The 14588-nt window shown below is 31.3% G+C and overlaps 1 protein-coding gene across 1 annotated transcript; it reads right to left on the bottom strand.

The window, feature by feature from the left end:
* Positions 1-11773: 11773 nt before the first annotated feature.
* LOC149226049 (uncharacterized) lies at positions 11774-12872 on the bottom strand. Its single transcript, XM_089380088.1, has one exon. It carries the CDS (start codon positions 12854-12856, stop codon positions 11774-11776), a length of 1083 nt encoding a protein of 360 aa, XP_089236214.1. The 5' UTR covers positions 12857-12872.
* Positions 12873-14588: the final 1716 nt, after the last annotated feature.

Below are 14588 nucleotides of genomic sequence, written 5' to 3'. Positions count from 1 at the left end.
TTTTTGCAATTTCAATCCATTCAATGCAAAACTATTTTTCATTGCCATGAAGTATATTGAGACAATAAGACAAATTGTCCAAATGTGACAATGATTTATAATGTTAAGGGCATGGATCACATTGAATATTCAATTACCAGGTGTCATAGTAGAACATTTTTAGAATGCCTATATATTATGTACTCTTCGTTGTCTTTGTGACTATATTTTTTTCTTGGTTTTTGTTTGGCAATACTCTGAAAATGAATACCTAGCATTGTGACAAAGACGTAGAGGAAGTGGGCATAGGTAACTTTGAAGATTGCATTCTTAGCAATCAAAATATAATTTAAAACTAAATATATTTATATAAAATTTAAAATAATACCAATAAAAGTGTTATTATCGTTTTAACAAATTTTAAAAAACTATATTTAATTTGTAAAATTCTTAAAAAACTTTGAAAAAAACCGTAAATTCTTTTCAAAATGTATAAATCAAATAGAATCCAAACATTAGTTTCAAAAACCAATTACAATATAGCCTTGTATAATAAACAACTTTAATCTAAAAAAAAAAAAAACATAAAGCTATTTAAAATAATAATTATATTCAAAAGTTTATTGAAGTAATAAACATATTCAAAATTTTATTACTATAAAGCTATCAATTGCACCATGTCTAAGTTACTAACTTAGTGCTGCATTATAAAGACATTATGGTATCAAATAAAATGTAAAGTATTTAGGTTCTTAGCATAATGTAATATTTTTTCTTTAAGACTTGGTGCAGATGAATGCACTTCCAATTGATCGAGCATACCTATGGTTAACACATGAACATTGTAGTCTTTTGACATATGCACATCATAGCATTTGGAGTGAGTGTCATAGCTAGTGTGTGCATATGGGGGAAAAAGCCCAGACATAATGGGTGGAAAAAAACAATGCATAGAGTTAATGGAAAAAGAGATAACTAAAAAACTAATAATTGATATCTCTATGTAGCAAGAAGCACCAAAGAAACATTGTATGTGTTTTGATTAGTAAAACCCACTACACATTGTTATTTGTTTGCACAAACAACTATGGAAATTATTGTCATAAAAATTCTAGTATTTTTTCTATATATGTGATTTTAGAATTATTTTATGTAAATTGTCTCTTTATGATTTATGATACAATAAAATTAATCACATCAGTTCTATATACTTTGCCTTGATGCATTGCTTATACATAGTTTAATTGTATTCGTGATTGCCCACTGATCATTAAGAGATTGGCATACTTAGAACGAGACCACATGAGAACCATATTTGTTTCAAAAGTAGCATTTATGGCACCACAACCATCAATTTATGCAAGGTACACAAGGCTTGTGTACAAAGACAAAGTAACATTGGATTAAGTGCTAGTGGAGTATTATTTTTAAATCTATTTTCTGCAAATAAAAATGACCAAAGGTGGCCAATGTGGCTTTGTATCACACTGTTTGCTAGCCATTGAAAGTATTATCTACTATGTCATAAATAACAAATAATACTCAAGTCGCACATGACTAAATAAATTTAAAAAAAAAACCATCGCTCAAATGTAATCATCGTACTACAAATACATTAAATTTCATATGTACTTTAATAAATGTGTCAATTTGAGTGAAAGATATTCCACCAAAATTGACTAAAAATGAAATAATTTAAGCTTCTATAACCCCTCATATTGGAATACATATTCAAAGTAGACATAGATAAGATAAATGACTATGAAATTTAGAGGTACATGTAATATTTACTCATTTTAGCATTATAATTTGTGAAAATTCTTTGTCACATGATTCCTTGTGAATCCACAAATTTATCATTTAAATCACAAAAAACAATTTGTTGCAAGTTCGCCATTGACACTCATTCAACATTCTTTGGATTTTAAAAAAGATATTGCATGCAACAACACCAACACTTGCACTAATTTAAGCTGCAAATAATCCACCTACTACGGAAATTGCATTTAAAGTGCTTATTATTTTTATTCTTCTATGCTTTATTCGCAGAATCCAATTTGTGGTTAACGATCTCTTCCTATTCTATAAGTTGTTGCAATGATTTTGATAATTTCACAACTACACATTCCATGAGTTGAAATTGTTCATGGTTACATAACACTGTTTTTAATAGATTCCACCCAAACTAGTAGACATCACTTGAACCCAATATATAATCAAGTCAAAAATTATTTAACAATCTAAATAATTCTGCTCTTTAAAGGTTTTTTAGTATCAACTACAATAAATAATAATAGGAAAAAGTGCTCTAAAAACTAATTCTGTTAGTCAAATATGTTCAAATGTAAATAAATTAGACATTATACTTCCAATCATATAGAACGTCGATTGACCAAAAAGTCAAATGTAAGTATCTAAAAATATTTGAAAAAGATTATAATTATCTTTAAGTGTTTATACATTAAATGCTATTAATTACCACCATTGCCAATAACAAAGGCTGTAAGGTTCTTTAATTCCTTCTAGTTCCCATATGTCTTTTATTGCTTTTCACTTGTTTTGAAAAGAAAATGGACATAATTGCTACATAAAAACATTAATATTATTTCATAACTTAAAATTTTCAAAAAGTTTAGATTACCACCTAGGCATAAATAACATGTAATTTAACCCCAAATTGATGGACAAGAATAAAGTTCATTTAAAATTCTGAAAAATCTGTCAACTTTTGGATATTGCCTGATCTAGATAAAAGTATTTAGCACTTTAAAATTTAGAGAAATTTCAAACTTGCACAGATGTCTACAACATCTTAATCATTAGGATCCCAATTTTATAATATAAGAAGCACATGCAAAATCAATTATTTCTCAGCTAATATAGCCATCACTTTATGGAATCCTAAAAATATATATTTCAAAGACCCAAGATAAATATTATGGAGGCAATAAACTGGTGCATCATCTATTTACATAAAATACTTAGATAAAATAATTTATACTAATCATTCGTATCTATGATTCTATATTTTTATTGCTTAAATCAATTACATTTTTTTTTATAATCTCTCCTCATTGAATATCAAGCAATGCATCATGATTTACAAAAACCACTAATAGAGACAATAAAATGTTTCTAACTATACACCATTAAATAATAATAATAATAAATAACAAAAAGATTATTAATAATACTATGAAATATATATATATATATATATATATAACATTATTGTAATTTTCATGTTTATTTACATTTTTTTTTTTAAATTTAATATAAGTGAGACCACATCACAATGATGTCCAAGAATACTAGTTGAATAAGGAATTTTAACATCCATGAAATTTAAAATAACCAAATATAAAATGACTTAATATAATAATTTAATACTTTATTTATTTATATATAAAAACATTACCTATTCTATAATTCAATAATAAAGCATTTTAGCATTATGTAAACAATATAAAGAGTACAACATTGTTGAAATATATATATATATATATATATATATATATATATATATATTATTTAATAGTTCAAATAATTAATTTATAAAATATCAGAATAAAATTAAATTAAAAGTAAAATAAAATTTAAATTTGCATCCACATCGCTTTAAACTAAGACCCATTTACTCTTATAAAGTTTAGTAAATTAATAAAACTTAACAATATAATTGCTTTATAGAATTTAAATTTTTGGAAAAAATAAAAAACAGGAGATGGTGAGCAAACAAAGTAAAAAAATCTTCATATAAATCATATTATAAACCAAAAGTTAAAAATACTATAAAAGTGTCTTTTAAATATAAATTCATAAAATAGTTAAAAAATATAAAAGAGTTTAATTATTTTATATACATTTTTAATTAATTTGGTTGTATATTTTTAACTCAAATCCCTTTTCAATAGATATCTCCTCAGATAAAAGCACTTCCAAGACAACTATTGTTGCCACCTATGTTGTCAGTGTATAATGATGTAAATATAGGCAAGCATGTTCCTTACAATTTCCTAACTATTTAAAAGACCACGATATGGAGTCGAGGTCAATACCTTGTGCATAGGTCTTGTGGAAATGGAAAGATGAGCCGACAATGATGTAAATATAGGCAAGCATGTTCCTTACAATTTCCTGACTATTTAAAAGACCACGATATGGAGTCGAGGTCAATACCTTGCGCATAGGTCTTGTGGAAATGGAAAGATGTGCTGGCTTTCGACTTCGCAAATTTTAGAGAGCTAAAATACTGAAAAAATCATCCTAAACATTATAGGAAAACATGAATTTTTTATGTTGATTATTAAACAAAATTCACTACAAGATTACATTTTCAATAAATTTCTATTAGTTGTGGTCAGTTTCTACCTTGCAATTTCATATAACTTCATATTTTAACTTGTTTTCTACATGCGGGGACGTTTATAAGCAAACATGCCGGTTGTAATTGCACTATAAATAGTTTTATATTTTCACATGCAAGCATGCTTCTTTGTTTCTTGTGATTCCTCAATCCATAAATAGTTGAATATACTCTATTTCTTTGTCTGATTCCTCTAAATTTAACTAATAGTTTTCAGTCATTGTAACCTAGTGTGAACAATTTGTTTATTTATTTATTTTTTTAATAATTAACATATACTTGTGTCTATGCATGAAGCTTGACTGAGGTTAGGCTTATTTTATTCGCTAGCTAAATGTTTATGCCAATAGAACTCTCACGTTTATGCCAATAGAACTCTGACGCCCCAACTATTTAAAATAAAACAATATGAAGTCGTGACTGACACCTTGACCACACTACTTGTGGAAATGGAAAGATGGACCAACTTCCGACTCCACAAATTTTAGAAATTTAAAAGGTTGAAAATTTTCACCATAAACGTTATAGGCAAACATGGAGTTTCTATATTGATTATTAAACAAAATTCCCTACAAGATTGCATTTGGAATAAATTTCAATTAGCTGTGCTCAGTTTCTATTTTTCAATTTCATACAACTTCATACTTTAACTTTCCTTCTACATGTGGAAACATTTATAATGAGACATGCCAGTTCTAATTCCGCTATAAATACTTATATATATTCACATGCAAAGAGAGCGTCTTTGCTTCTCGTGATTCTTCAATTCATAAATAGTTGAATATAATATATTTCTTTGTCTGCTTCCTCTAAATTTGACTAATAACTTTCGCTTTATATGAAATTTTTATTTAATATTTACAATAATTAACATATGCTTGTGTCTATGCGTCAGGCCCGACTGGGGTCAGGGTTATTTTTTTCACCATCTAGATGTTTATTCCAATAGAACTCTGACCCCCTAACTATTTAAAATAACACAATATGGAGAGGCGGTCGAGACCTTGCTCACGAGTCTTGTGGACATGGAAAGATGGGCTGACCTCCGACTTCACAAATTTTAGAAACCTAAAAAACTTGAAAAGTTTTGCCATAGACATTTTAGGATTGAATAAATTCCTATTACTTGTGTGTGGACAGTTATTTTTTACTTTTTTTAATAATTAAAACATGCCTATGTCTATGCGTCGGGCTCGACTAAGGTCCGTGTTATTTTTTTCGCCAACTAGATATTTATGCCAATAGAACTTTGATTCTCCGACTACTTAAAAGGCCATGATATGGAGTCGGGGTTGAGTCCTTTCTCATGAATCTTATGGAAATGGAAAGATGGGTCAATATTCGACATCGAAAATTTTAGAAAGTTAAAATGCTGAAAATTTTCGTTGTAAATGTTATAGGAAAACATGAAATTTTTATATTGATTATTAAACAAAATACCCTACAAGATTGCATTTTGAATAAATTTCTATTAGTTGTGTGTGAACAATTATTTATTTAATTTTTTTTTAATAATTAACACATCCTTGCGTCTATGCGTCATGCCTGATTGGGCTCAGAGTTATTTTCTTCACTAGCTAGATGTATATGCCAATAGAACTCCAACCCACCAACTATCTAAAACACCATGATATGGAGTCAGGACGTCACCTTGCTCGCAAGTCTTATGAAAATGAAAATATGGGTATAATTCTTACTTCGTAAATTTTAGAAAGTTAAATTCGTGAAAAATTTCATCGTAAACATTACAGAAAAACATGGAGCAATTATATTGATTATTAAACAAAATTCCTTACAAGATTAGATTTTGAATTCCAATAGAATTCGGAAACCCCGACTATTTAAAAGTAGACGATATGGAGTCAGGGACAGGACCTTGCTCACAGGACTTGTGGAAATGCAAAGATGGGTCAACTTCTGACTTATATATGCTCAGTTTCTATTGGTCTACTTCTATAGGATTGCATTCAAAGCATCAAAAACCAACCCTGCAACAATGCATTGAGATTATTTATGTTTTCTCCCATTTGACTTAATTACATGTACACCTCGATTTAACACTGAAACTTTGGTGTTATTTTTATATTTACCCACAAACTCCATAATTTTTTGTTAAGAAATAAAATCATGAATTAAGAGAGAGTTTGCTCGCTGGAATATCTCAAAAAACCTCATCAAATGTGAGTTTTAGATCTAGATTAATAGGTGTATCAATATTAATATCCAAAAATAACAAAACCAACACATAGAGAGAATTCTTATCGAAACATTAACCTAATTCATCATCAACAATTCTCTAAGAATATTGCAAAACCATAACCTAGCAATTTTCAAATTTAATGTGAATTTTCATGTCACTGGAGACATCAGAAACTCAACAGATTTTCATTGGTAGAATCTAGCTTCAGTGAGGGCCACAAAGCTAAGAAAATAATGCATAGCCTTTGAGCACAAAAAATAGCTCGAAGCTGCAAAAGACTAGTTTGATTCACATAACGCCCACATTGGACAAAGACGATCCAATAAAATCTATTGAGGCTTTGAATGACTAAAAATGTGCTTATTGATAATCCCGTAATAAATTATCTACCAACACTCTTAAATCCAAGTTTATGACACAAGAGCTCAAAGCAAGTGGTATTTAACTCTCATATGTATGCAAAATCCCTGTTTATGGCACCTACTCTGTACTACCTTATCAACCTGGTCAATCGTACATGTCAAGATGACGTCCACCCTCAAAACTTCTAGTAAAGGATGCAACGGCAAGATATACTCGAAAATCATAATGTTAACTATATAAAAATGAAAAATTTCCACATACGAACATAATAATACAACTCAATCTATAATAAATGTCATTGCACAAGTAGTGAGATAACAATGAGACAAGAAGGTGCACCATCATTAAGTGCATAATATGATATATTTAAATTCCTTAATGATCAATATTGGTAGGGAAGTACAAAAGTGATAATGACTTATATCATTAACAATTGGACATGGTGGTAAAGGGACCATTGACATGACAATACATTGACTTGTAGTTAGCATGGTGGCATCCATGGTGGAGCTCAAGTTGAATCTAGTATTTGGTGTGGAAGCTTGTTATTAGCATATGTAAATTTGGTTAATTTTTAATCGTGGAATGTAACTAGCTTTATAGATGTTAGTACACGATCAACATATAACTAGTTTTGTAGATGCTAGTATACAATTAACATATAACTAGTTTTATTGATTCCAATAACTAGCTCCCACACTAATGCTATATTTGTTAGATATTGACATACATAGAGATATCATCAACACTTTCATTGATCTTCTATGGCAGAGTGCTTATCTTCTACTTCCTAGTTCAATTTAACAATTTTAGACTCATAGATTTTCATTTTCGGTTAGAACATGTTTAACCAATCTTTAATGGTGATATGAGAGATATGAAGTTTTTCCTACTTTACAGTTTTTTTGTTGATAGTTAGTTTTAGATCACTGATTTTAGCTTTTTCTTTTCATGCCAATTCATTGATTATTAATGATCAATGTTATAGAATTACAATTGGCATTTCCTTCCATACCGATATTTTCAAATTAAGCAATCTTGGTTATTTTGTTGAACACCACTTCAAATTTCCTTTATGTAGGACTAAATATTGTAGTACCACACATTCTTTGATGAGGAGAATATTTTCAAGGTGGCATAGTGTTGAGATAGATCTTAGGAAAATCCTATGACACCCTAATTTTAATCCCTGCATTGGAGATGTGTATTTCTAAATGTGATTAATTGTTGACATCCAAGTGGTGTATAAGTAAACATTTTGCATTGAAAGTAATAAAATAAAAAATATCACCAACTATATATGGATATGAATTAAGTAATGGGGGCTATGTTTCCACATGAGAGTGGAATAAAGGGGGGTCCAAGGGAAATTCTACATGCCTAATAATCCCAAGCCACTTGTCTAAATTACTTTTGTAATAAAGCTTATGTTATTATTATTATTATTTAAAAGACCCAATCATTAAATGCATTTAAGATGTTTGTTGAGAAAGTAATCTCACCTAGTTATTAAAAGCATGGGATGGGTACAATCAACTTCGGGTAATGTGAGAGACAAAAATATGGGAATAAAGAAATTCAAGTAGGGAGAGGGAAATTTTCATAACTTGGGAGAAAGAGAGGAGATAGTTTTGGGTGTTGAGAAGAGAAGGTAGCAATAGAAGGTGTAGAACATTTCTTGTTGGAGCTAGAAAATGAATGGAGAATTATGTTGTTATACATGTGAAAGAGTTTTTTAAAAGAGAATTACCCAATAAAAAGATAAATTGCTACTTTGGCCATTCCTATTATAGTTGGAATTCTAAGAGTCCCGAACTAAGAGATTTATTCACCAACTTGTGGTGGAGCATTGGGGGGGAAGTGGGATAGTGTGAGGGATTGTGATGTGTAGGTTAAGGGAGAAGAGAGATGGTGGATTCTAATTTTTGAAGGGATTAGCTTACTATGAATTTTCTTGGGTATTGAGTCCTTGAGTGGACAATAACTAGCCATAGGAGTGATATCTTCTTGTGGATTCATAACCCCAATTAAGGGCGACCTACTACTGATAGAATTGTAGTAGAAAAGTCTATGGTTCGGTGGAAGATCTGCCATTTGTAGCTAATTGTGAAATTGTCAATATGATAAATGTCTTGATCTTTTCTCTTATTTATTGATAAATTTTATGTTATGTTGCTACAATTTATTTTATGTTTTGAGTTTTTAAATGCTACCATGTATGCTTAACAATCTACGCTCACATTTTTATATTAATGATAGTTGCATTAGCAATATTTTCCATGTTGTATGCATTTAATTTTCATAGTATCAGAGAATTTGCATTAGGTTTAGCAGGAGAAACAATAAAAATCCTTTTGATCATCTGCTGCTTATTGCATTCTATTATGTTTTGGGTAGTATGTCTTGTCGTACACCTTATGCTGAGTACAATTCATGTATATTTGGTGATTGACTTGCAGACCCAAATTGTTCATACTAAGTGATGCTATAGTATAACTAGATTGTAATTGTAGGTTAATGGTGCAAGATTATATCACATGTAATTAAACCAAGCTACAATAAGATATTTTCATCAGATTTATTTTTATGTATCTTATCCATTTCTAGCATTATTGAGGTAGTGGTTTATTTCTAACTTAGTGCACAAGTTTTTGTTTCCTAGTTAATTTTGTTGTGGTCTTAGCCCTAATTGGGTATTTTGTTCCACACTAAGATGTGTCAATTCTCCTAGTAAGATAGTGAGGGCTTAATTCCTATAAGAAATTTTGGTTAATATCTACATATAATGTAAATAGGTCTTTCTTAGGTGTACAATTAAAAGTAGCTTATGGTGTTTTTCCTTGAATTGTAATGTCAAGTCAAGAGTACCTCATGATGTAAATGTCTATATATGTGGAAATTTGTGTGATTATGTAAATTCTTGATAGGGGACCAAGGCCAAGTCCCCACTAATGAATACAAATAACTCATAGTATATTTTGGCTTTTCCTAAGTTGAATAATTAATGATGAATTAAGTATGTCTTTTTCACTTAGACAAGAATTAATACATATTGAACATATGAGTGACTATCATAGTATAAAATAGAAGGCACTATCACTGATCAAGTGGTGACTATAAAATGGGAGATAGAATTAGGGACACTAACCACACCCAACTTGTCCTTCATTAGCTGAGAAGTGGCTTAGCAATGTGAACCTTGAGATGAAATTTGAACTTCACATTCTTGGAGGCTCTTATATACTAGATTTTCTCTTGTATTTTTGTTACTTATGGGGTGATGGATGAAATATCAATACCCGTGTTTAGTCAATTATATAAGGATTCAAGTGATATAGAGAATCTATGTGATAGTTTGTGATTATCTGTTAAGTTATATTTCTACTTACATGGAAGGATGTTAGTGACATGTTGAGCACACACTATGATAGAGTGGGCTACATAAGTAATTTAATGGCATCTTTGTTTAGCAATTAGGCTAGCAAGAGTAGGGATATTTTTCAGTGTGAAGGTTAGCAAGATATCCTTAGAGGTAACATGTAGGCTATGTCCAACTAATTACTGCAATGCTAATTTTGTGGATGCTTAGAGTTGTTGCAATTTCTTATACCGATCATGTAGAGTAGTGTATTCTACTAGATTAAAATGATGCATTATTATTATTTGTACGTTGAGCTTCACATAGAATGTCCTCTAGAAAGAGTTTCCCTTAGCCTTTTCAACTTGTAGCATCAATTCCATTTGTTCATGATCTTACATAGATAGTCTTATAATTATTTGTATGTTATGCTTCACATAACATATTCAAGTGCTTAAATGATATATTTGGAAGTTATTCCTCTAGTTTTATTGTGCTAAAAATATCTATTTTGATACATTCTTCCACATATTTAAGAGATGCATATGGCTTGTTTCAATGTGTCTCGTATTTATCACGCATGTATGTATGGTGTAAATTTGAATATTATAGCTAATAGTTTGATTTGAGTATTCCAATATATAGTGAGAAGGTTGAGTGCATTTTTTATTAATTATAGATTTTTTAAGAGTTTGAGTACACAAAACGCTAAGGTGCCTAGGACATCATATTAAGGTTAAGTAAAGAAGAAAAATGAATGTAATCACATAATCATATTCTCGATGGAAAACTAAAATGTAACATCTTATAATCAGAGTATACAACATATAGTATAGACTCGTATCGGACATTTGTTAAACTCCCAATACTAGATCATACATATAATAATAGGTATCCAAATCTGGGTTTACAATGATGTACAGGGATAAGGAAAGATCTATCTGCCGAAGTCACTAGATATCAGAATAGATATCTGTGACAGATTCCCATATAATTTGCACCTCGTTAATTGCCTGTGTTGACAAAATACTCTGCAGATGCGTAATAACATTTTCCGAAGGATATTGTTTTCGTTATTTCTATGTTTAAAGATGGTGTCCAAGTCACCACCAAACAGACTGAACAAATGTTTTTGGCCAAAAAAAAATCCAAGTAAAGAAGAAACTGGGCATAAAAAATATTGCAATTAGAGGAGGAAATTGGTCACAGAAAAAAATTCCAAATAGAGGAAGAAACTAACTATCAAAAGAAATCTAATCGAAGGAAGAGACTAGGGATTTAATTGACAAATACATTTGAATGGTTTTGGTATCAGCCAACTGATAAATTGGCATCGTGAACTCAGATGCCTAACATTTCCTTGTGGGCTTCAGAACAAAACCTACAGGAAGCTGTAAAACAATGGGATATTTCATTAGTGCTTTCCACCTTTCTTTACTAATAGAGTCAATCGGCACTGTCAAGCATTTTTTTGGGTGCTTGTGCTAACTCTACAAATAAGGAGAAGCTAAGCTGGTTCCCTCATACAACCACCTGGGAGAAGGAACTTGTACTTGTCAGCATGCTTGATTAGATAAGAAGGAAGATGCACTGCAGAAGAGAATGGAGGTATAGAACCCATGTTTTCAATTATCTTTTGAAAAGAATACTCCTCTGGCCACATGTCAAACAGATCTGCCCCATTGCAAATTTTCTTCTGTATTCTCAAAGCATCTAAATAATAAGAGAATCTCACCCGATCTAGATGGCTGTAAGCCTTCATCTTGAATATGAAGTCATTTATATGGCGAAAACAAAAGCTGCAATGCCAACCTGCATCTGCAAGGATCTCATCTGTTTGACGATAATGGGCATAATGTGTTTTGCCTGGCCTGTACAAGTGGACTTGTGCCCTCCAACTTTCATAGCCTACAAGGAACTCAAATGAATACAAATAATATCTCAATTCTAAGTGAATTATAGGGGGTATGTTATAAAACCACCTGAGAAGATTTATGGTGTGCCCACTTGGGATTTCATCAACATCAGACATGATAACTAGGTCATCTTCCCAAATGCCTGAATCTCTCAGAAGTCTATCTAATAATACTCTTTGGTGTGCTTCTCGTACAAAGGGACTCTCTCCAGCCGAAAGAGGCCACCCCTCAGCAGATCCATATTTCACTTTGGCCTCTGCAAATTCAAATTGCTGCCTGTTCACAGCAAAGTTCAATGGCTTCGGCAGGCCTGTGAAGGTTGCATTGGACTCAAGAATCACAAACTTTGTCACAAAAGGATCCAACTCGTGCCATCTGATAGTTAGCAGGTCCAATTCCGTGCTGAATAGAATGGCATCAAATACACGACGAGGAGTTTCTCTAATTCTCCATCCATGCATGCCACAGAGTTGCTCCATGGAAACATTCTCTGCATAGTAGTGAGGAATGTGGTGGAAAGGCTTCGGTGGAGTATCCCAAAGAGGGCGGAAGAAGTAGGATAATTTCTGGCCATGGAAGTAAATTCCAAGAGCGAAGGTTGGTACCATAACAAACAAGATGAGCAAGGCCTTCAATTCGATTACAGTTGGAATACAACGAACAGTACCTGTCATGTCCAAGATACCTTTACTGGCATCCTGTCACAGAGACAAACAAATGTAATATCACCTTGGTGTCTTAGATAACTTCTTGTTTCAATTCTTCATTGCTGAATTCTACTGAAAGAAAGTATGAATCTTACCAATGTGAATGTAGCATTCTTAAAGTTTGGGAGTAGAAATGAATGCACCTTACCTTCCACTGTTATGTTTTGTTCCATCCATGGCCAGAACCATGGATAAAACAGGTTCATTAGGTTTTGTTCTATCTGTGATTGGAAATAGCAGAACCATGCACGGACAACTTGAAATTGTAAATGTAAAATGAAGATTTCAACATGCATATGTATGGTTCCACCCATTCCAGGAAAAAATCAATACAAGCATGCATTGTGCTTAAGAATTATAATTTTTTTGACCATATAATTTGTAAGTTTAATATTACAGTTAAGAGTATATTCCCATCCAAGAGTGCTGAACTTGTGTGGTATGTGGACTGCAGATTCCTGGAATCTGACAGTCAGAAGAAAGATCAAATAATTGACCAGGAATTTGCAACGGACATAAGGATGTTGCCCCAGAGAACAGAAATGAATAAATTTCCAATCAAGGGAGCATAGTGAATACTGCCCAGGGTTTGTTTTGCGGATATGAAATAAAAGGAATTAATAAGTTTGGAGACTAATAAGGATACTTTGCATGTAAATGGGAAAAGCTTAAGTGTAGGTGATGTTTTGCGGGAAAAAAATATATCATAACTATTATGTATATAAAGTTTATAATTATTAATGTAAGATGGAATTTCAAACCATTGTAATTAGAGAACTTCAAATTATTATGAATATCAAATAAGATAAATGTTTCATTAAATAGCTTCATTACAACAGGAAATTTGGAGTCTTATATTTCCAAAGGTCAAATTTTTAATCTAAATCAACTCAAAACTTTGAAAAATCTATAAACCACGTGAAATTTTACTTTCTCTAGATTTTTTACAACCAGGTTCTGACGAGAATAGAGCTTTTTAGGATGTTTTGTACAAAGAATACATAATACTTCACATTGTACAGAGAATATACAATACTTCACATTGATAGAAAATACGGCAAAGCAACAACAAATAAAAAAACTGTTGGAAATTTCTGTTCATTTCAAACATAACAAAATAACACAGAGAACAACGCTCTGGTTTTCTACAGGATCTTAATCATATAAAATAATAATAAAAACTGTTACAGAATTGTCTTCCTCGACTCAGAGGGATTTACAACAGGAACTTCAGTTCCAGAATCTGATTCCACAAACTCAGAAAATTATATCTTCAGCATTGCTGTGCGTTGCAGAGAAGAAAGAGCTCTTCTTGCTAATATTCTACCCACGTCTCTGCTCTTGCATTCTTTTTATATATAACAACACAAAAATATCTTTTTACAATACGAGTTGCTTTTCCCTTACTTCCGTGAAATAAAAAAATAGTAAAATTTAAGATTTCACCTACATTTACCAACCCTAGTAAATATCATTAATTACACGGCTGAAAAATATCCTACTGGAATTTAATGCATGGCTTATCACACCATCGCATCGCAAGAAGAGAGAGGATGTGCCACCGCCTCTATAACCTTTAAATCATGCGATCTGCGATCGATCGCATCGCAGATAATACAAGCATGCAGCGAAGGGTGACGAGGGAAAGTGCGATATGCGATCAGATCGCATCGCAGGGAAAGTCCAATCGCTGTTTTCT

The sequence above is a fragment of the Pinus tabuliformis genome, chromosome J (assembly GCF_031772625.1).
Source record: "Pinus tabuliformis cultivar Carrire ecotype Pingquan chromosome J, CPIR1, whole genome shotgun sequence".
NCBI lineage: Eukaryota > Viridiplantae > Streptophyta > Pinopsida > Pinales > Pinaceae > Pinus > Pinus tabuliformis.
The sequence above is the reverse complement of the archived record's forward strand: the minus strand, read 5'-3'. Positions and strand labels throughout refer to the sequence as shown.

Coding starts and splice junctions, on each gene's coding strand:
- LOC149226049 (XM_089380088.1), bottom strand. CDS start 12,856: ATGACAGGTACTGTTCGTTGTATTCCAACTGTAATCGAATTGAAGGCC.